The sequence below is a fragment of the Microtus pennsylvanicus genome, chromosome 3 (assembly GCF_037038515.1).
Source record: "Microtus pennsylvanicus isolate mMicPen1 chromosome 3, mMicPen1.hap1, whole genome shotgun sequence".
Classification (NCBI taxonomy): Eukaryota; Metazoa; Chordata; class Mammalia; order Rodentia; family Cricetidae; genus Microtus; species Microtus pennsylvanicus.
Genome location: NC_134581.1, coordinates 41,137,739 through 41,161,974, shown reverse-complemented (window position 1 = coordinate 41,161,974; position 24,236 = coordinate 41,137,739). Strand labels below are relative to the sequence as shown.

The 24,236-nt window shown below is 42.2% G+C and overlaps 1 protein-coding gene across 2 annotated transcripts in view; it reads right to left on the bottom strand.

Moving 5' to 3' along the window:
- Filip1 (filamin A interacting protein 1) overlaps nt 1–24,236 on the bottom strand; it is a 150,715-nt gene that overhangs the window by 18,720 nt on the left and 107,759 nt on the right. For both annotated transcript variants that reach the window (XM_075965130.1, XM_075965131.1), the window contains exons 3-4: nt 23,148–23,321; nt 21,909–22,087 (exon numbers count right to left, since the gene is read on the bottom strand). In XM_075965130.1, coding sequence (XP_075821245.1) covers nt 21,909–22,087; nt 23,148–23,321 — 353 coding nt within the window. The remainder of the gene's footprint in view (nt 1–21,908; nt 22,088–23,147; nt 23,322–24,236) is intronic.

The following is a 24,236-nucleotide window of genomic DNA, read 5'->3' as shown; positions in this document are numbered from 1 at the left end:
CACAGGAATTATATTTTGTAGGTATGAAATAATGCTTTCTCCATTTATGTATAGCCTTAAAAAGGAAGAGACGTTTGTCATCCTTGAGTTGGTCAGTTTGTGTGTCTTTTTGAGTCTATGTGTGCACATGCACAGAGCATCAGACTCCTTAGAGCTGTGGTTGCAGGTATTCATTCTGCACCCAGATTGGTGTGTGGGTCCTGGGATCCAAACCCTAGTCTTCATGGCTGCACAAAAAATGCTCTAAGCTGCTGAACCGTTTCTCCAGGCCTTAACATTTTGTTAATGGTTATAACTGAATACCTATAAAACAGAGTTAATATTAAATTCATTAGCCATAAGCCAATATACAAATACTCTTCAGCAATCATTATGTTTATAAGAGATACAAATTATAAACCACTAGCATGTGTTTAAGTATTCTTTCAATGTATTTTGTAGCTGTATTATCTAGAATGTTTTATTTCATGTTTATGACAAGGTCAGCTGTCAACCAAGTATATAAAAAAAATGTCTCATGTTGCCTGCCTGGCACAATAAATATCTGAGCATATTATAAAGCTAGTTAAAATAAATTTAATTGTCACATAATTCCTACAGAAATTGTTATGATGATGTCGAAGATTTTTATGGAATTTATAGAGCAATATTTTTCTGTTTAAAACAAAAAGAAAGCTTGCATTTGAATCCCACACATTGCTTTAAGTGACACCATAGCAGCTTCACCCTTGAAGTGAGTAAGGCATGAGTAAAAGGGCATTTGTTGGTCATTTGCCGTTACTACTTAGGGTAATGGAATGACTGAACTATGATAGACAGCAAAGCTTGTTTAGTAACCTAAGGCACAAGTAGGCGAAAACAGGGTGGAGAAAATGAAGAGAAGGAAATTGACTTTTCCAGGTGCAGCTGGGGAGCAATGCTGACAAGAAAACTTCTTCTAGGGAAGTAAGGTTTGAGGTCCTAGGGAATTGCTAAGTCTTACCACAGTTCAAGAAGTTCACTAATGCTCACTGCAATCTCTACCTTTCCATAGCTAACTCAACAAAGAAAGAAGGGTGGATGATAGATAGATAGATAGCTATTGATGAATGAATGGACAGATGATTCATCTGATAAAAGTGCTTGCTGCCAACCCTGATGATCTGAGTTCAATCCCCAGAGTCTATAAGGTAGAAAAAGCAAAAACAAAACCAAAAAATTTCCTAAAAGTTGTCATTTGGCACACAAGGATGTGCAAATGCACATACATACATACATACACATAAAGAATGTAACAAAAATGTAAAAGGTAGGTGACTTAGAGTTACATGTATGATAGGGCATGGAGAGATAGAGTATAGAAAGGTTTACTATGCAATGTGTTTAATTATTTTACTTAATTTTCATTTTGAACGTAATTATACCATTTTTATAAATAAGAGACATTATTGAACTTAATCAAAGGCACAGAATCAGGAAGGGAAGGTTGAGATTTGGACTAGATTTCTTTGAGCCCACATTGTACTTTAATAGCAATACTATTAAAGAGACACTACCTGGAGAGATCAAACTGATAAGATTTTGTTCGGGTTAACTTTACCCTGAATGGTTCAATCTATCCTGTCATTGTTAAAAATCCTTTTGGATTGTTTTTGTCACTTAACACTTATGCTTATACCTTGCATTATATCAATGGAAAACAATGACCCCAATCATTAATAGAAACCAAGGTCAATGCACATGGCCTGCCAAATGCTCTCAGGCTCCTCCCCCTGCTGGCATCTATCCATTTACTAGTAAGGAGACAGTCATTCAGTTATCTGTCGTATCCACTGGACTGTTCATTCTTTGTCTCCTCTGAGTTCACAGTCTTCCCCTATGAATATTTCTCCTGTCAATCTTTCCAGATGTTTGGACCCAAAGTTTAAAGGCAGTTTTTATTCTTCTCTTTCTCTTATATCTCCACATTTATTTTCTCGGTAAGTGTTATCATTTCCATCTTCAAAATAGGCCCCAAATCCAACTACTTTCCAACTCTGCCATTCTTTTTTCTCTCAATCAAGTCACTATTCGCTTTTAGCTGGATTGTTGCAACATCCTCTAATCTGACTCTGAGTTCCCCTTCTTGTCCTCTCTTGAGCTTTTCTGTTTCTAGAAGCCGGCGTGATTTCAAAGGGGCAGGAGAGAGATAGAAGGAGAGAGAAAGAGAGAGAACAAACTAGATCATACCACTCTACTTGGAAAAAGAAGGGAAAAAATTGGAAAGAGTACAGCAAGATCAGTTATTTATTGTGTGCATGTGTGTATGATAAAGACATATTTATGATAAATACATATGATAAATACATATTTCTGTGTGAGAGAGTGTACTCTCAATTAATAGTCTCCTTTCATTTAAAGCCTTTGTTTTCCTTTGGAGCAATAGCCACGTTGATCAAAGAATCAATGATAGCATACTATTGTTAATAAATAACTATATGACACATATCTCCAGTCCCTGCTGAAATAAGGGATGCAGGTAACTCTTACCAATGTCTCCCAGAAAGGAAACTGCCAGACATTGTATCGATACATGCACATCACATATGAAATGTTCTTATTGAGAAAGTAGAGGCTGGATTGTATCAGGCTCCTATAACTAATTAACAGGTTACCAGAAAGGTTAGAGCAAAAAACTGCTGAATGACGTCATGGTGATGAATATAAAACATTGGCAATTTATCCAATATGGAACCCAGTTTCTTCAATAAATAAATTTCAACATAAAAAAATCACCTGAGAGTCATCTTACCGGTTAAAATAAAATTAAAATCATTTCAATCTATTGTTGTGTGAGATTTTGTTTGTATTCTGCGACTAAAGCTTGGTTGGAGTCAGGGTGTGGAGCTAGTCACTAGTTAGCCATAGGGGTCTGGAGAACTATACGGAGAGACAGAGAGAGAGAGAGACTTGTGCCCTTTGAGACTGAGGAACAGAGAAAGGAGGCAACTGATGCCTGCTCCAGGTTCTCCGATCATCCAGGTCTTTACCCCGACATCTGACTCCTGATTTTTTATTGATTAGGATTAATTAGGTTAATGCTTCAATCAATGATTATCTATAGATTCAAATAAATTTACAAGATATACCAAAAAATCTTTTATATTCATATTTAGACTTCATTTTGAATGAGACAATTGAACAATTTGTGTTGTTGAGGAATTAGCAAATTTGAGATTTGATTACAGATTTTAAATAATATCTCTCAGATCATTCATCTTTCCAAAATATATATTGAAATATTTATGAGTGAAGACATAAATTAATGTGAGATTTGTATCAAAACATTCTAAGAGAGGAGGAATGGATAGAAGCAGGCTTGTGGCAAATTCATTGATGAAAAGGGTACACTAGTGACTTTATCTTTGAAAGTATTTGAAACTTTATATATGGAAATTTTTAATTCTTCTTTGAATTTTTAACTTCTCTAGTTCCTCAACTCTTAGTTCCTTTCATTTCTGATATTTTAGCCTTCCTTGTAGTATCATGGTACTCTGATATCTGTGGTTATGATTCTTCCATTCTTTCCCACTTTAAAAAATTAAATTTGTTAGACATTTTAAAAAATTTTCATTTGATTATCTAACTTGTGCTTTTAAGAAAGTATTCTTTCTGTTTTGATCCACATGTATTTGTGATGAACTATAGAAATGATCCCTGAAAGTATAGTCTTCCACATGTATTTGTGAATTACCTTTCTTTTTAAAGTCTAAGGACATACTCTTATGAAGAATAATAGAGAGGTGAGGTCCTGCTTTATGGTCGAGTCTTTTAATAAGCACAGTTTTGAAGCAGTTACTAGTTTATGTCCCTTCTGATGTAGGGGCCTGCATACACCCTCACTTTTACCTGGAAATAAGAGATGTACCGTTTCATGGCTTTTCCCCCCTTCACTTTTTTTGATACTTCTACTTTTCAACCATTTTCTCAAATATATTGGTGTTAATCCCAAGCAGCAATTGTCTCCTTAAGAAGGTATCTTTCGCCAGCATTCCTATTGTGAACTGCTATTGCCACTGAAGTCACCCAGGGCTTGTTCTTGGCCACATCATGCTAATTCCCACTCTTCTCAGCACTCCGGTTTTGCTTCTCCCTACCCCCAACTCTCTCGCTATATCTGTCTCTTCAAGAGAAAGGGCAGGTTCATACTAGCAAGGGCTTGATAGTAATTAAAGATGAATGAACCTTAAAAGAGTCAAGCTTGCATGCAATTTGAAGTCTTTAGTCACAATGCATTTTTTCCCAACTAGAGAACAGTCCACAGCTAAGCAGCTTTTTCTCATGATGGGACATGACTTTATGAAATGACTGAGGAATAAGAGCCTCTTTTTAATAAATCACCCTACTTCTTCAAGTCAGTGGCTATTATACTTATCCAGAAATAACCCAATACCCTCAATGTGCTGTAGAGAAGCTGGATGAGGGAGAGGGGGGCGAGGCAGGGTTATGCAGCTTCACAGTTAAGATTCTATCAGCATTTGATGTTGACTTTTTCTTCATCTTGGATTTGTGTTACTAAAATATTGTTTATCTTGATTACTGATTCTCTGGCAACTTCTCAAGTTTTATACTAATGTGAGAATTTCTCTTGCCTCATCCTAGACCTAGCTCTGATAACTGGGAGCTGGAGAGACATTTTGTATCTGTAAAGAATACATAAGAGGACACAGTTTTTGACCTTTATGAGTATATTAAGCTTACATTTTTTGCTTTGTTGTGTATGTATGTGTGTGGGAGGTGAGCGTGTGTGTATGGCATGCAAATGGAGGTCAGAGGACAATATACAATGTGGGGGCTGGGTTTCTCTTGCCACCATGTAGGTCCCAGGTACTGGACTCAAGTCATCAGGCATGGCAGGCAGCAAGTGCCCTTACCAGATGTGTTTGTTCTGTCTTTCTTAGTAATGAGGATGTATTTATAACACCATTATATTCTTTTCCTTCTGCCCTTCTGGTGAAGACCACCACAATTATAAACCATCTTCTCTAAACCTTTGACTCTAGTCCACTGTAAAGAGACAAGGAATTCAGTAGCACAAAAATCAAGAGAAGAAAATTTAAAAGTCAACTTGTTTCTAGCAGCTTTTGTGACTTTTTCTCACTTCACTAAGGACAGTCCTGTAGTCACAGTCATGATTTTATATGACCTGCAGGTTCCTGAGAAAATTCTGCTGCTTTATCAAGAAATCTGGTCTGGTAACAACTAACAGTCTCCAGAGCCTATTTTAACCCCACCCATTTTTAAGCAAGCACATTTTACAGGTCACTCCTGCTGTCTGGGCCAAGACTAACTTAACAAAGGGCTCTGCACACAACACCAACATCTGCACCAGCTCCTGGGACTTCACCTTGGGTACCAACTCTCCTGGCTCAAAAAGACACCAACCAACTAAATCTGGTTTTGAAGGGCACATCTGCTCTCGTGTCTCACTTATTCACCCAAGCCTCACCTGTACAACCAGGGCATTCCCTGTCCCATGCTTTCTGACAGTTAATGACCCTTCCCACGGCTAGCCCCATTCATAGGGCTGGTAATAAAAATATTTTCCCCCCTAGCCACCTGCCTTCTCATCTCCCTCAAGAAACTGATGCCTGAGGTCTCCAGGATGGCAGTAAACCAGATGCCTCTCCAACCACACCTCTCCCTGAGTGTGAGCCCACCAACTCCCGACTCTCTCCTCTTCCATGTCACCCCATGCCCACAGGAAGTAGCAAGTCTTGAGCCGGTGCCTCCTATAGCCAAGGAGTCTGGGATGTTTGGTTGGAAGCATCACCCCAGGCCCCTGTCTCCCCTTTATTCAAAGAGTCTGGAATGTTTGGGTGGGGCTTCAGCCCAGCCCCTGGCAAATATTTTGGAATGTTTGAGTGGAAAGTTCCATTTCAAGCCCTCTCCCCTGGGACTTGCCTCAGTCCAGACTCCACCTCCGAGAAAACCTGCCAAACAGTGACCCCTCCCCAGAGAGGATCAAGACCACTCCCACAGGTTATTTAAACTGTCCCCTAGAGACAGAACATGTGGTCTTTCAGGTTTTCTTTTTCCCTCTCCATGGTTTCCCAGAGGGCCACCCGGGAGTGCTGGCATCTATTAAACCTGGGCTTTTTCTAATTCAGCTTGATTTGGTCTGATTTGGATTACTGCGTCAGCGGAGAGGCTTATTGGGTGGGAAACACCTTACACCCCTCCTCTTCAGAATGTATTGCCATTGCACTTTTTAAAAACTTAAAATATGCTAAAATGAAGGTTTATCAAATACTTTCATAATTATATTAAGATTTACCTAGTTATTATTTTAGTCAATCTCGGGACAACTTGAAGGCTAATGGCGGGGGGAATCAAAAGTCAAAATGCTAAAACTCTAAAATATCATCCTTAATTTTATATTGATTTTTGACTATTCTTAATCCAGACAAGAAAGAAAGCTGAGCCCATTTCAGCTTTCAGAAGGGCAGTCAGTTTTACAAGTTAAGGGAGTGGGAATTAAAGATCCAGGCAGGCAGGCAGGCGGGCCATTGGTGAACCTAAGGTCTCCATCACTGTTGAAGTTGGGAATCTGATCACGTTCAGCACAGAGACAAAACTTTGCTAAAAAGTGGGGTTACACAGATGCACTCTGACAGCGCAGACCACGCCATTCGTCTTCAGAATAAGCCATGGGCATCTAAAACAACACCCTGAAAACCAGACTCTTTTTTGAGACACAGCGCCCTCCAGCCCCACTGAGCACTGACTCTAAACTGTTTATTTTGATATGCTTTGCGGAAACCAATGTTCCTCAACATTTTGAACAAAAAAAAAAAAAAAGCTAAAGCTGAACTTATTTTCATGGTTGTTTAATACAATCCGAGCTTACTCCCGTGCCGTGTGGGAAATCAAGCCTGTTTACTTAAGTATCTGTTATCACTGCTGCTCTAAAGCGTTTCAGAACAGCTTTTAGAGTCTTTTTACATTCTGATCACTGCCAGCTCTCACCAGACTTCACATTGCAAGAGGGAAAGATGAGCGGCACAGGCATAAAACCAGAACAACAATAACACTGGAAGCAACATTTAGCCTGAAACAAGCATAGAGTGTTCTGCTTTGTTTTGGCTTATCAAGAATTGTAACTACACGCTTAGCAAGGCTTCCCGTTCAAAGTGTTCAGGACACATCAGTTAAACTGACGGTAAGAAATAAGGGATTTCCCCCTCCATCAGAAAATCAGTGCTCATCATAACACAACAAGGTGCATCCTGGTCCCGTTTCAGCCAAAGGCTCTGAAGCATCAGCAAAAGTCACAATAAATGTGATTTTCGAGGGTTGTCACCATCCACATTTGGTAAAAGCAGCAGCCGCGAACTAAAAGTCTGTTGCCCCTATAGCCCCTGTCAGTTGGTCAGGATGCTGCAAATGTCCCCATCCAGCTTCTGAGGGGCTGTGCAGTAACTCTGAAGAAAAGGGGTTTGCTGCCAAGGAAAAGCGTGTGCTCTGAAGTGGCTGCATCGTTTAAGTCACAGCAGGTAGCTTTTTTTTTTTTTTGCTTGTTTGCTTGTTTGTTTTTAGTACAAACAGGTAGTAAAGGCTGCTCCCCAGCAGCAGGCCCTGCTCAGCCCCTTACTCCACAGGGAATTAACCATCACATTCCGCCCTGTAATCAGAACAGAGCAAGGTGGATGCTGTGTAATAAAGCAGCTTTGGAACCACTGGGCGATGACGTCATTCTTCCCATACATAGTTCATAACTGTGCAGATTTACTTTGGGGCAGTGAGAAGAAGGGGTGGGGCTGACCTGGGCTGGCAAGGCAGGCCTCTTTGAAGCGGGAATTGTGTTCAACACGGAGCAAAATGCACTAGGGAGAAAGCTGAAGCTGGAGGAAGCACGTGAGGTAAAGAACAGATGTGTGTAAAATGCCCTCACTCTTTCAAATTGCTAAGCCATGGAGTTTGCTCAGTACAGGCTGGTATCTGCATTGGGGAGGCTGAGAGATAAAGAATAATCAGGATTTTGATCTGAGCAATTAGAATACGGTCCTTGCAGAAATAGCCACTCCAGGAGGAATGGAGTTTAACAAGTAGCCAACAGTTCTTTTTAGGACACATTGAGTTGGAAAAGCATATTTAGCATCCAAATGGTCTGTCAGCATGGACATATAGATACTTACTTTACATGAAATGCACAACTTTTAGTCTTACTTTAAACTTATCATTTAATAATTAAACAAACATTGCTTCATTTAAAGACTAGCTTTTTTCTATAAATAGTGGCTGCTGTTCCTTTTGGAGACAAGGCCGCTGGACTACAGTTCCCAGCATCCCACCGAACTACAGATCCCTACTCAATGGAAAGCCACGCACGCGCAGGACATTCCCCCAGCCGCACCTGGATCCCCCTTTAAAAAACGGGGGAACGCCATAACTTGCCCCTTTTTCCTTTCGTCTCTTCACCCCCGTCCCTCACCTGTCGTCACCCCCCCATTAAAGTTTACCCACGTGGGACCACCATGTGTCTCGTGTTTTCTCTCCAACCCCGCAGAAAGAACAACAGTGGCCTTTCTTAAACTTTTGAATACAGATTAACTGAAATGTATACTCCAGTGTTCTATAGTGTATGTGGATAGTATTCATGGGATTTTGGTTCTCCAGACTGAGTCTTAAGTGGGTCAAGAATGGTCCTAACTTTTCAGAGTGCTAAATCTGAAGACAGCATTATCTGGCTTCCCCTGGGCTTCATGACGGAACAGATGGCACAAAGTCAAGTCTTCTCAAGATTGCTCTTTATTCCAGCTGATCATGGACAGAACTCCCAAGCATTTGTGAGAAAGACCTAGCTTAGCTTAGCTTATGGCAACCAGGAAGTTTGTGTGTGGCTGGTCACTTGCCAGCATACTGTGTTTCATCTCAGGTTCTGCTCTGTATTGTGAGGGGTGGATGCAGAGAGGAGCCAGGTAGAGTGAGCATGCAAGAACAGGCTCACAGGATGATAGTTTGGAGGTGAAGTTTTCAGTAGAGGTAGAGAAGTCTTCTTCCAGGATCTTCTCCTGGAAGTCTAGAGATGCATTTATGCATTTCACGCAAACGTATTGTTACATGCAACTATGCCTCTTTCTTTGAGACAAATACAACCCCAAACTCCTATGAGTTACAAATATCAGGAGTTATCAGAAAAACCAAAAAGCAGCGGAGAACTGAGCAAATTAGGAAGTCCTGGAAGGAGGATCAGGGTATATAGTTTAGGGCATGAAGTCAGAACACTTGCATGATTAGAGCACAGAATTTGGTGACATTGTAAGAAATGATGAAGGCTAAGGATAGCAAAATGCTGTCCCCTATACTCCCATATTAGATGTGGAAGAGCCATAGACCTTTATTCTCCAGATCAGGTTAGTGTGTTTTCTTACTCATTTAAGGAGAGGCTAAAACTAAAACTGAGCTGTCATCCCAGCACATGGAAGGTGGAGATGACAGGCAGCAGACAGAATGGGCAAGAGCACCTTTTTCTCTATTTTCTAAGAGCACACTTTGCCTTTGTGTTGTAGGGAGGAATCTGCAGGTCACACTGTGAACAATTTGTTCTGAGTTAGCCTTTCACGGAGTTATGTCCCGGGAAGAAAGTGATGCTCAGAAGCCTTGGGAATCTGTGATCCTACCACAGGGGGAGAGGATAATGAGGGGAAGTGCAGGCACCAGCAAGGAGAGAAACACCAATACCAAAACTGGAGTCTGCGGGGACAGGTAAGGCCAACTCCAGCATTCCAGTTATACCGGCAGGATGAACAGGAGTTTGGGGTCACCTCGGCTACATATTGAGTTCAAAGCCAGTTTGGGCAACATGGAATCCTGTCTTACAGAACAGAAAAATTGTTTAATTAGGTATGGCGGAGCATGTCTGCAATCCTGGGACTTGGAAGGTGGAAGCAAAGGACCATCAAAGGTTCAAGGCATTCCTCAGCTACAGAAGTTTGAGACCAGGCTGGAATAGGTGAGACCTTGTCTCAACATAAGCAGTCAAGTAAACAATAAACAAAACAAAAAAGTAAGCATTTAGCAAATTCTTACTATGCATACAGGAGCTATACAGAAATAGGAAGTAAATTCTTATATACGGTATTTCTGAACTTGAGAGGAAGGAGTTAAGACTAAAAGTTGACCTTTAGTTGAGTTGCAGCTGGAGCTCTAACACAGCCTCTGGATATTATTTAACTAGTGTCTAGGAGCTCACATCTAAGAACCAAACATGTTGTGCATTGAGCGTGAAGACCCAACCTTTGATTCATCTTTCCTGTTCAAACCTTTCACCAACACAAAGCACTTTCCAAACACAAGCGTTCCTGGAAGAGGAGACTGCACCCTTGGTTAAGGAGCCAGAGGGGAGGAAACTGCACACACTTGAAAGACCCCTGTCCAAGTTGCAGTTCCCTCTCGGTACAGGATGTGTAATGCCAATCTGAGGGCCTTCTTCCTCCCTGAACAACGGGCAAGAATGGAAATGCGATGGAATCCTCACTACAGTCCTAACACACAGCACAGCTTCCCCAGCCTTTCCTGAGCTCTTTCTTGGCGTATGGAGTGTAAAACACACTGACCTGGTCTTCTAATGGTGGCAGCTGGCTGTCAGCTCAAAGCAACACTCCAGAGTTTGCCATCCAACAGAGTGATGCAACGTAATCCCTTTTTAAGATCTGATTTTATCCACAGTGCTGAAAGACAACATCTACTCAAAATGATGTCTGTGGCCAAAGGCTGCAATTTGCCACCTTGAAGTTAGTTGTTTCTGAGATCTGAATCCCTGTTCTCTGTCTGGAACTTAGACATCTTGCTAATGCTTCAGTTAATTTAAAAAAATATATATTGAAAGCTGGTTTTGTGTGCTCTGACATAAAACTTGTCAGATAGATCATTACATTCAACTTTACAACTGCCTGTAGTACAGACAACAGAATCTATGTCTAGAATAGAGCATCAGAAAGCAAGTTGGTAGGAAGTCGTATTCGAGGTTGGCGTTCCAACATCTGGGTAGCCACTGAGGCTGTAATCACGAGCAGAAACTGTAGAGTACCATCATTTATTTTATGTATATGAGTCCTCTGTCTGCACATATGCCTTTATTCCAGAAGAGGGCACCAGATCCCACTGTAGATGGCTGTGAACCACCATGTGGACACTGGGAATGGGACTCAGAACCTCTGAAACAGCAGTCAATGCTCTTAGCCCCTGAGCTATCTCTCCAGCCCTCACTGAATGACTTTCACTGAATGACTGTAAAACCTCATCTGCTCCAGCTCCCGAGGGCTTGCTGATTAACCAGAAAATAGACTTTCGTTTTTATTTGTATATTTTCATTGTAATATTCAAATCAACTTTTGAACCTAGACATTAGAAAGTAAGCCTGTACTGGACTTTGCAAGTAAGGAAATTTGTATCTGGACGCCGGGAAGTAACATGCAAATCTGTGGATCATGTGTAAGGAAGTTTGTATCTGGACGCCGGGAAGTAACATGCAAATCTGTAGATCATGTGTAAGGAAGTTTGTATCTGGATGCCAGGAAGTAACATGCAAATCTGTGGATCATGTGTGCATTATTGATTGGCTCAGCTCCCAACATCAGGATTTCTTTTCTTCATTTTTTCCACCATTTAAAGCAGTTTGTTTTCATGCAGCTGTTGGGAAAAGAATTTATTCTCTACATTGTTGTAACAGTCAGACCAAATTGTGCTTACCCATAATTCTTTTCAAGATTTAAAGACTCTCCCGTCATTTCTTTTTTATTTATTATTTTTTTAAGCATAAGAAACTACAGAAATATAATGAAAATTTACAGCCTTGGCAACATTATTGTAGCAGCTTTCTTCCAACTGATACTTAAAGTTACCACATATTAAATTTTTCATAAAATTCTGTGGCTAAAAAATCAAAATACTGCTTTTTTTTGCTTTCCAGCTATATTTTTTACAATTACGTTTTATTTCTCTAATGTAGTTTTTATTACATAGGGTTTATCTGTCTTTTGGAAAGTTACAAAGTAAATGCTATGTTTTCCATGGACAATAACCAAAACTGTTCTATGGTTATTTCTTATGAGAAGAAAAGGCAGACCAGGCCAGAGGGAAATAACCCTGTCTACAACATGCTCACGTCTACACACAGAAGACAATGGGGGCAACAGCCTTTAATTCCTACCCACCTTTGTCAACTGATTTTGAACATCATGTTATAAATACACAGATTTCCATGGCTTTTCTGATCCTTTGCATTGCCTTCAAAGTATCTAAGTTGATAAAGTGTCATCTGTGGCTTCTCCAACTGTTTGTTTTAAGTTTTCCATTTCTTGGAGTCCATCTATGATTAAATTAAAAAATCACGTTCAAGCAAGAGTTTACTTTTTTAAAAAGCTAAAATTAGATTTATAATTTCATTTTATGTGTGAATGTCATGCCCACATGTGATGTATCTCTGCATGTCATGTGCATGCTTGGTAACAAAGGAGGTAAGGAGAAGTCATTGGATCCCTCTGGAACCACCTTGTGGGTGCTGGGAAACAAATCTGGGTCCTCTGTAAGGGCAACAAGTGCTCTTTACCAAGACTTCACTTTTTTTTGGATACTCTGCATTGTCTTCAAGATATCTAAGTTTGATACAATGTAAATTCCAATTTCCAGAAACTTACATAGTTTTCCTTCAAGTGTTTAATATAAAAAGACAAGTAGAAGAAATGGCTACTCGGGGGTATACTTCAGTCACTTGATGTAGCTAACACCGGGCATTTTACTCCATCTCTCCACTCTTGGAGGGGGAACCACACGTCACCAGGTCCTCTTTGCGCTTAACTGTGGATTTTGTCCTCTTTCCCCTCCTGAATTCATATGTCAAAGCTCTAATCCCTGATCTGACTGCTTTTAGAGATACAGTTTCGAGGAGGAAATGAAGTCGGTCAAAAAGGAGGGGTCCTAATGTGACCCTCCTACAAAATGATTCACATTTCTCTCTCCACTTCCCGCCCCATCTCTCCCCTTTAACTAAGGAAGCACTTGATGAGGAGGCAGCCATCTTGAACCAAGCAAAAGGAACTCCATCAAACCCAATCATTCTAGAATGCCGATTTCAGATTTCCAGGCTATAGAACTTTGAGAAAATAAATGGCTCTTGTTTAAGCCATCCAGTCTAAAGTATCTGTTATGAAAATACACACACACTAAGGCATCTTTGAACCCCATCTAAGAATCCCTTTAATCTCAAATTTCCTACATCTAATCTATCTGGGGTTTATATTACTCTATATCTTTGCCTTCTAGCCCCCCCAAATTAAACAAATACTTTTTGTTTGGATGGATAGATAGATAGATAGATAGATAGATAGATAGATAGATAGATAGATAGATAGATAGATACATAGATAGATAGATAGATAGATAGATAGATAGATAGATGGGGTGCATGCATGGATGGATAGGTGGATGGATGGATGCATGGATGGATGGATAGGTGGATGGATGGATGGGTGGGTGGATGGATAAAGGATGGATGGATGGATGGATGGATGGATAGAGGATGGGTGGATGGATGGATGGATGGATGCATTGATGGATGCATGGATGGATGCATGGATGGATGCATGGATGCATGGATGGATGGATGCGTGGATGCATGGATGGATGGGTGGATAGATGGATGGGTGGGTGGATGGATGGAGGATGGATGGATGGATGGATGGATGGATAGAGGATGGGTGGATGGATGGATGGTTTCTTGGTGCTGGAATTTGAACCCAGTGCTTCCTACACGATGAGCATGTGCCCAGCCGTTGAATGGTATCCCAGCCTAGAGCCTGCTCTTCAGACCATGCACCCCCTTACATAGCCACTTGTTTCTGTCCTCTTGGATAAGCATTTTATCTAACCAGGATGGAAAATAAGCGATGGAAGTGGTAACTACTTGATTACATACCCTCACTAATACTAGCAGCCCTGGAAAATAACCCAAATCCTTGCTTCTAAAACCCAAATGACAAGATAGTGACTCTTCTCTAGCTGAGGATCTTTCCTTTTTGTCAGTGGCTGCACTTGGTTGGCTGTTCAATGGGACAGGTGACAGACAACACAAGGTTAAAAGACTCGGTTATTACCACTCAGCAGTACTTTCTGACAGAACATAGGCAAAATGATGTCAAAACTATTATGATGAGCATTTTTAGAATATACTCCAAAGTGAATTAGTACAGGAAACTGTCTCCATGGCAAACATGCCCAGGCTGCATGTCCACTGCATCCTAAGCCTGGTGAGGTTATTCTTGACTCCTATGTTCCCATGTTCCAGCAGGATGCTGCTGTTTTCTTCCACTTTGCCTTTCCAGCTTGTCTTTTGTTGTTTTACTTCGTCTTTTCTTTCACAATGCCTCCAGAGACCCCCACAGAGGGCTAGGTGGTCACTATCAAGCACAGTATGTTATTTAGTGGGGGTCTCATGCCAGGACACGGCATAGACCCTAGTTTCTCTTGTGTCTACGTCATCAACGGTTCCAAACTAGATGCTTCAGAGATAAACTTGAGTTGATGTTGAAACATGGGAATGTATTACTACAATCAGAGCTCTTCCTTTGCTAGAAGGAAAGTAGGAAGGAGGGAGGAAAGGACAGAAGGCAGGAAGGAGGGATGACAGAAGAAAGGAGGGAGAGAGGCAAGGAGAGGAGAAGTGACATCAGACTGGCCCACTCTCTAGTAGAGTCAAACAGTCTGCACTGAACTTGAATTCTCCATGGAAGTCAAAGCCAGCGGTCCCTATGAGTAAGCGTCACGAACTGAAGTACTGGGTCTACTTCATTTTGTTATTGTCTGGCTCAGAAAGCATTTGAGTTGGAGACTTTTGTGACGTTTATCTAGATAACTGTTCACTTATCCATCTGGTTGTAACCAGAGTTTACTAGGAAAAATAAAAATAAAGTAAAATAAAAAACATCCTCTTGAAAAATACAATTTCTAAATATTTCTTGGCCTCTTTGGTGAAAGAGCAACTTAGTGTGTTGGGAGCTATTTGGTATTATCCCAAATAATAGCCTAATGAAAGGAAATAACCCTCAAAGTTTGACTGAAAAAGAGTGCTTCTGTAAATATGAACAATTCACATGACTGAGTTCTCATTCGTTATTGCACACATTTAAATTTCAGGTATCATTTGCTTCTCCTGGGGTTCTTGCAGAGTAAGGAAGGACACTGACATTTTTCATGGTTTATTAGACCCTGAAACAATGAAGTGCATTCTTGTCCAATTTTCTCTTAAGCGCTCTCCTCCAACGCTGTTCAACAAGAGGACATAAAAGTTCAGTAGGGGGGGCTGGAGAGATGGCTCAGTGGTTAAGAGCATTGCCTGCTCTTCCAAAGGTCCTGAGTTCAATTCCCGGCAACCACATGGTGGCTCACAACCATCTGTAAAGAGGTCTGGTGCCCTCTTCCGGCCTGCAGGCATACAGAATATTGTATACATAATAAATAAATAAAATAAATATTTAAAAAAAAGTTCAGTAGGTAGAGAACGGCAAATGGATGTGGGAGGAGAGGGAGGAGGAGTGAATATAATGAAAATGCAGTGAATGGACTTCTCAAAGAACTAATTTAAAAAATGAAAGAAGAAAGGAAGGAAGGGAAGAGGGGGGAGAGAGAGAGAGAAGATGGGGGAGAAAGAAAGGGAAAGGAGTTTAAATATGTATGACAGGTTGGGGCTGTAGTTCCACAGTGGAGAGCCTGCCTTGAATATGTCAGGTGCTGATTTCTACCGGAAAGGGAAACAAAGTCCAAATACGTTGACCCTAAATCTCTCTTAGCCAGGGTAAGGCCTATAATCTAGAAAACATTTTTATCGCCCTTCTTGACAGTAAAAGACAACCACAGCTGAAATTTAGACCAGCACAGACTACCCCACAGATCAGCAGGAAAGTGCCCACCCTCATGCTAAGTTAAAGGGGCTTCTCCTCCACTCAGGTCCCTCCTCTGGGCACTCCCTACTACAAAGGTGAAAGAGTTTCTTTTGAGATTCTGATTTGTACAATTATCCAAAACAATGAACATGTACTTGGAAACCTTGCTGCAATATTACGTGATGATGTCATCATTTATGTTGTTCCCAGCTGAGCCTGTAAAATCCAAAAGCTTTACAACCTGTGTTGAAAAGGATAGATTTAGACAGCACCCACACACTTTTTGATGTAACTGTGTTCTAGTCTGACATTTGTGGAGGTGCCCTGGTGACCCTCACAAGCCATGGAGCCCAGACAGAGGATAAAGTACAAACTCTAGAGGTGATATCATCTGCTCAGAATTATGCTTTCAAAGATCAAGGCCAAACACATGGGCCAAACTGAATAACGTATATTGTTAAGCAAGAAATCCTTCTTTACCCAATCTTACTTAATGCAAGAAGATACTTTCATCTTTTTTACTAAAATTCCAAACTAAACAGTACCTTTTTCATGTTGTCTTCTCTTTCCAACTTGGGACCCTTATGTGTAGAGGTAAATAAATATGTAATGTATGGTGATAATAAAGTATGACCAATCTTTTAACATAATAAAGAAGCACAGAACAACTTAATGTCCATTTGCAGTAATTAATTTGTAGAACACTTGTATTATATGAATTAAATAATCCCTGAAATGTGAAAAATAATTTCTGCACATATTGTCTTTATACTCAAAGGGCAATAACAAGATGATGGTTTAGGAGGCTTTATTTAGCTCTCCCATAAACATAAGGCTTCACTACATAATCACTCCCAGCAAAATACACCCTGAGTAAAATACTGCATATTCTGGGTAGTGATATTTCATGAATAAAACTTGCCTGAACACCAGAATGCAAAGCAGACACACTAGTCAGCCTTATAGGCCAGGCAGTGGAGGCACACACCTTTAATCCCAGCAGCCGCACTAGTTAGTCAGCCACAGAAGCCTGGTACACACCTTTAATCCCAGCAGCCGCACTAGTTAGTCAGCCACAGAAGCCTGGTACACACCTTTAATCCCAGCAGCCGCACTAGTTAGTTAGCCACAGAAGCCTGGTGCACACCTTTAATCCCAGCAGCCGCACTAGATAGCCACAGAAGCCTGGTGCACACCTTTAATCCCAGCAGCCACACTAGTTAGTTAGCCACAGAAGCCTGGTGCACACCTTTAATCCCAGCAGCCGCACTAGTTAGTTAGCCACAGAAGCCTGGTGCACACCTTTAATCCCAGCAGCCGCACTAGATAGCCACAGAAGCCTGGTGCACACCTTTAATCCCAGCAGCCACACTAGTTAGTTAGCCACAGAAGCCTGGTGCACACCTTTAATCCCAGCAGCCGCACTAGTTAGTTAGCCACAGAAGCCTGGTGCACACCTTTAATCCCAGCAGCCGCACTAGATAGCCACAGAAGCCTGGTGCACACCTTTAATCCCAGCAGCCGCACTAGTTAGTTAGCCACAGAAGCCTGGTGCACACCTTTAATCTCAAAACTGGAGAGGAACATAAAGGAGGATGAGTCAGGAACTCACTCTCTTTCAGTCTGAAGATTTCATAGCGGCAAGAGCTCCCTAGTGGCTTGGCTGCTGGGATTAAAGGTGTGTGCCACCACTGTCTGACCTGTATGGCTAACTAGTGTGGCTGTTTTGTGTTCCAGTCTCAGGAAAGCAGGATGAAAACTCACAGAGAGAGAGGCTGAAGAACAAGGAGAGGGAGGACAGAGAAAGGGGAGAGAGGCTGGGGAGCCAAAGAGGCAGGGCTACAACAGGGGCAACCTGATATCCTGCCCGCTCCCCTCAAGATCTAAACACAAATGCTTGTTTCAAAAGGACTGACCTGGAGCCTTTTGGTCATGTGGTTTCCAAACCTCATGTTTCCACTGCCAGATAGCCAGTCACGCTTCAAATGCGAGAGGAATTCAGAGTGCCAGTCTAAGCTCTGAGGAGCCTACTGGGTGTTTAGTAAGGTACAAGTGCACTGTGGTTCAGTCAGTAAAGTGTTATAGACCAAAGCAAACTAAAATCCCTAACAAATTCTTCCCTGACATGCAAAAGCTGGGTGACATTCCCCAGTGATGTCAGCTGATGACAGCGTGGAAGGCTTGTCACGATTTCTAATATTACCTGACTCCTTATACTGCACGCATAGTACCTTTCTCAGGAAAGGCGACCCTTTAGTAACCTGCCCAGAAAGACAAGGAGGAGAACTGTCCTGCTGCTGGCGAATAAACAAGCCTGATGCTGTAGACGGAGCATGGCAGAGCTCTCCATGAAGTCTGATGCTGTAGACAGAGCATGGCAGAGCTCTCCATGAAGTCTGATGCTGTAGACGGAGCATGGCAGAGCTCTCCATGAAGTCTGATGCTGTAGACGGAGCATGGCAGAGCTCTCCATGAAGTCTGATGCTGTAGACGGAGCATGGTAGAGCTCTCCATGAAGTCTGATGCTGTAGACAGAGCATGGCAGAGCTCTCCATGAAGCCTGATGCTGTAGACGGAGCATGGTAGAGCTCTCCATGAAGTCTGATGCTGTCGATGGAGCACGGCAGAGCTCTCCATCAAGCTATAGTTTTCTGGTTACTCTCACAGCACAGAACAGAGAAGAAACAGCAGAGGCAATTCTCCCATCCACACAGACAGATTAAACTCACTTCTAAGTGTACTGGCGCCGCTTCAGGCAGTCAGCTTTAACAGAGAAATCACAGGAAGGATGGACAGACAGTTGGTTCTAAACAGTTTACAAAGTGCCCCAAAATAATTTATACCGGTGCTTCTAAAGTTATTTGAAATGCTTCATTTCTGATATTTGATGTGATATATATATTTCTGTGGTGTCGTAGATCACATCCTGGGTTTTGTATTTTGTTAGACCAGTGTTCTTCCATAGGTTCCCCCCACCCACCCACTACCTCTGTCATTATATCGCATGTACATACCCATCAATTTCAGACATTTTAAAGAGTTAGCAGCAAACATGTTGCTATGTTTTTCCTGACAGTACTCCTACAGAAAGCATCTAACCAGATGACTGTTATAGGTACATGAATTTATATTGTGTTTAGAACCTGGTTTGTGATACTTGTTCCGGTTTGGATTTTTTAACCATGTACATGAGTGTTTCATTTGCACATGTCTGGAGCGTTTACTGTGTTCAGTGCCTGCAGAGGCCAAAAGAGGGCAAAGGAAGCGCTGCAGATGGTTCTGAGCCGTGGGTGCTGGAAACTGAACTAGGGTCCCTTATAAGAGCAATAAGTGCTTTTAACCTTGGAGCCATCTCTCTGGCTCCTGGGTAGTAGTATCTCAGATAGCCCAAGGTGTCCTCTAATTCACTATGTAGCCAAGGCTCTCCACCTCTCTAATGCTGGGAGGCCAGGGAGCTGGGGGAGGAAGATCACTTTGCCCTAGCAGGGCTTCCCATCTGCCGCGCTTTGGACACATGGGACTTTGTTCCCTGGGCCCTATAACTCAGAGACTGGGGGAAGGGAATTATTCTCCCAGGAAAAGCCAAACCAGCTCGCCTGTTTAAACGGGAAGCCATCCAGCTTTGGCTTACTCCATTTAAATGAAGCTATAAATTAGGAGTGCAGCACACAAAATTTCATTGTTTTCTTTCGTTTTCTTCCTCCCCAGGAAGTTCTGCACCCAGGAAGAGGTAACATTGCCAGTTACATTTTTTAAAAGTCTTTATAAATGCAACCTGTTCTGTATCATTCATTGACTTTGGCTACTGAGGCAAGGTTTCATGTAGCACAGCCCGACCTTGGACCTGTTCTGTTGCTGAGGCTGGCCCTGATTCTTCTGCCTCTACCAAAGGCTGGGATTATGGGCGGTTCAGCGTCAGTGGTTTCAAACACTGTAGAAGTCCAAGAAGCAACCATGTGGATGAAGGACAGGAGAAAAATAACTTAAAAGAGTGAGTCCAACAACTAAATAAAAAGCCTTACTAATGGAGGCAGTGGGGGGAGGGTCCTCTGCTTCCTGTGTGGCAGCCTCTGGTTTGAGGAAACAGTGTTACAAGAATGGGTGTGAGAGCGCCTATTAGGGAGCAGAGGAAGCCTTGAATGGGTGAAGTGTAGGGAATGTGTATTGCTGATGAATGGGTGAAGTGTAGGGAATGTGTATTGCTGATGAACGGGTGAAGTCTAGGGAATGTGTATTGCTGACCCAAGGAGAGCCACGTCTAGGACCCCAGTGCCTCAGCCCTAGAGGAGTGTCAGCCTTCCCTGGGGAGGCTCAAAGGGATAAGAAAGCCTTCCTCCTGGGCACTGCGGGACACTGATGTGTTTGTACAAAAACTGGCAGGGGCGGCTTCCTCCTCCTGGATGTTTACAGCATTAAACTAGCTGCCCGCGGAGCAACTCCTACAGAGACTAACTGGCCCTCCCCTGGGCTGCACAGAATGAACACAGAAGGTTCCAGGTTGTAGCAGTGGTAGGTGCTGGTCCATCAGCGTGCACCACCCCCAGCTAATCAGTTTCTCTCTGTGTGTGTCTGTGTATCTGTCATTTCTTCATTTCCTCACTTCCCCCAATCAGGGCTCTAGGACTTAAGTCCGGAGAATCATGGTAGAACACACTCAGTTTTTGTTTGGTTTCTTAAAGTTTTAAAGTGTGCAGCCTAGGGCTGGAGAGATGGCTCAGCAGTTAGGAGCAATTGTTGCTTTTGTAGAAGATGAGGGTTTCTTTTATAGCACCCACATAGCAGCTCACAACCATCTGCAACTCCAGTTCCAAGGACTCTGAGGCCCTCTTCTGACTTCCCCAGGGACTCCAGGCATGCATGTGGTAACACATATACATGTAGGCAAACCACTCATACATATATAGTAAAAAAAAAAATAAAAAGGCATGTGATGTTTTAAAAGTTAAAAAAGTAGTCATTTATATATACCCAATATTAAGATGTTCTACATTGGTATTAATGGGGAAGCTTCACTTATAATTAACAGTAAGAATTTACCTTTCTGAAAAATTGATTTCAACCCCAAAGAGAAATTTTACATTATTTCAATAATGTAAATTATTTTAACTCATATTATAGTCAATGTGTAATAAAGCTTTCAAATGAAGGGGCTTTCTTTTTAGCTTTGTGATTTTCAGGGTCTAAACATCCTAGTGAGAATATGGTACCATGTTTATGCGCACCCCAAGCTAAACATCCTGAAGAGAATGCTGCACCATGTTTATGTGCACCCCAAGCTAAACATCCTAGTGAGAATATGGTACCATGTTTATGCGCACCCCAAGCTAAACATCCTGAAGAGAATGCTGCACCATGTTTATGTGCACCCTAAGCACAGTCATGTGATAATCTCAGGTAAGTCTCCCTACCCCAATAACAACACCTGCCTAAGTGTCACATGACCACCTCAATAACTATACAAAAAGCCTTTGACAATATCTAACATGTCTTCCTGGTAAAAGTTCTCGAGCAGTGGTTCTCAACCGTTCTAATGCCGTGACCCTTTCCTCGAGTTGTGGTGACCCAAACCACAAAAGTATTTCGTGGCTACTTCATAACTGTAATTTTGCTACTGTTATGAATTGTAATGTAAATATCTGATATGCAGGATATCTGATGTGCAACCCCGGTAGAGCTGTGATCCACAGGCTGAAGATTGCTCCCGCAGAGAATATCAAGCTAGAGTGAACATAACTCAACATAATAAAAACTGTGTATGAGAAGCCCACAGCCAACATCATCACAACTGGAGAAAAACATGAAGCAACCCACTGAAGTCAGTAATGAGACAGCATTGTCCACTCTGCCCATCCCTTGTCCATATTGTATGTGAAGTCTTTTCCTATGTGAATCCCCTGAATTTCCTTCTCTCGCCTTAGGGCTCCAGCTAGTGCTTTGAGCGTGGCCTCTCCTGCGGGCCAACCAGGAAATGGCAGGGACCCAGAGATAGGCAGTGTCTGTGCAAGTTACCTCTCTCGCTCCTGCTCCAGCAGGTTGGTGAAGTCGTCGCTCTTGTTCATGTAGTCAGTATGCTTGTGCTTCTCGTTCTCCAGCTCGTACACGGTGCGCCTGTGACACTTCTCCGCCAGCAGCAGCTGCTCCAGCATGCGGCGGTATGTTTCCCTCTGCTTCTCCTCCAGTCTGTCCAGCTAAGGGAGCAAAGCCGGGGAAGAGCTTAGTGTTTGACTTCACACGCAGTGACTGTACATTGTGACTCTGGTCTAGGGGCCTATGACTTGATGGAGAACATTGAAAGGGAACCGGTGTGCCACCACCTTCTGGTATTTCTCCATGACAACAGGCTTTAAAAACTAGCCATCACAGCCTTAATGTTTTTGCTTTGTTGTTTGAGACTCAGTCTTGTTATGCAGCCCAGGCAGGCTTCAAGTTCACAATCCCCCTGCCTCAGCCTCCTGTGTGCTGGAATTACAGGCTTGTGCTTTCATACCCGTTTCATAGTGTTATAATTTACCTGCTGGCCTTCTAGGGGTGGACTCCCTAAATTTGAGGCCATTACATTATTTCACAGAAACTGGATAACATCTTCCTGATCTCGGAAAAGTTAAGGTGTCATCATGTACATGGAGCAGACCTCTTCTGGGTAGTAATCATCACTGTCATAATATAAGGCTCGTAATGACCTGAATTTCTAGAGAAAATATAGGAGGGGTCCATGCTAAACACAGGGACTCTCTTGAGGACATTTAAAGAGTACAGTTCTCAGAGCGAGCTCTTGCATATCCTACACCAGGCTGCTGCTTCTCTGTGGATCCCATCTTCATGAAACCCCGGCTTCATCAGCCCTCTTGTTCTATGTCATGTACTGTTGGCACAAAGTATGTGCTTAGGGAGCGCCTGCCCAAGGGGACCAGGTCTTACCATAGCAGCACTTCCTCAAAGTGAGAACTAGCAAGCACCTCACATTTTTAAATGTGCTATTTCTGAGAGGGGTAAATCAATAATGTATTTCAAGGGCATATAACATTCCTAGTCATATGGAAAAATATATTTCTAACCTGAAGCATACTTAAGTAAATGTTTGAAACTCCCATCAAAACTTACCTAGTACAGCGCATGAATTGCTTAACTATATTTAATTCTGCATTAGGGCATCATAACAATTTTGCATTTGGGGAAAAACATCAAAGCATATAGAAGGAAGATCTATGCAGTTTCTCACCAGGGAGGCTCTCTGGTACCCCGTTTTACCTCTGAGATGGGTTTCTCATAGACGTCTTCTCCTACGGACTTCTCTTGAGCGAGGATGGCATCTCGGTGCAGGACCCGAAGCACTTTCTCTGGCTCTGCAGATCCATAATGTGCCTCTAGGACCTCGGGCTTGGTTTTCTCTGTCTTCAGCATGTGGATCACATCTTCTCTAGCCTGTGGCCAAAAGGACAGCAAGGTCAGACAGCTGACACTGCAGACCGCACATTGCCCTCACAAAATCAGCACAGAGCTTACTGGGTGTACCTCATGCTTCAGGGCTCTTACAGATTCACTGGGAATTCTGTTCTGGTTTTTCTCCCCCTTCCCCAACAAATGCAGATTAACAAGCAGATACTCGACCGTGGTTGCTAGGAAGCAGGGGAGCAGAAAAAGCATTTGTGCTAATATTAACTACACAAAAATTGCTTTACTTAAGTAGCTCTGATATGGGAGAGGAGGCAGGTAGGGCTGGCCCTGGAAAACCTGTTTTAGTGTTATGAGGTCTGCAATGACCAAAATCCTCAGTTTTTCTATTTATGTTCGCAATGTAGTGTTCAAATCTGTTTTACAGTAAACCTCACTCCCTTTATTCTATAAACACGTTCATTGTAGTTATAACTCTACATGCAATCAACGAACAGCCATTCTTGCTGGTTTCCTTTCTTATAAGTAATTTGCTTTGCACAGAAGCACATGGTTGAGAACTCACACTGTGCTGGGCTAGGCTTTTAACTAACTAATTCATATCAGATTCTATCTTTTTAACACTCAGACTATCAGCACACAAGTCAGGTTGGTAGGTCATGGTTAGTTTTTCAGTTGTTTAGCTCTTCCTGAAGCTTTCCAGAAAACCACAGCTGTAGATCTATGTGGCACTCGCTGTCTTTGGTCCCCTCAGACAATGCATACACCTCTGGGTGCTTCTTTTTTTTATTGATTTGTTCTGATGCAGCTGACATTTGCTGTGTATTTCCCTCTGCACTTGGAGCTGCCTTACCAATAGGGTAGTAGGTAAACTGGTATGCGACTTCATTGCAACTGGCTGGGCACAGATCTCAGTCCGTAAAACAGTAAGAGAGCTTTTTCCTG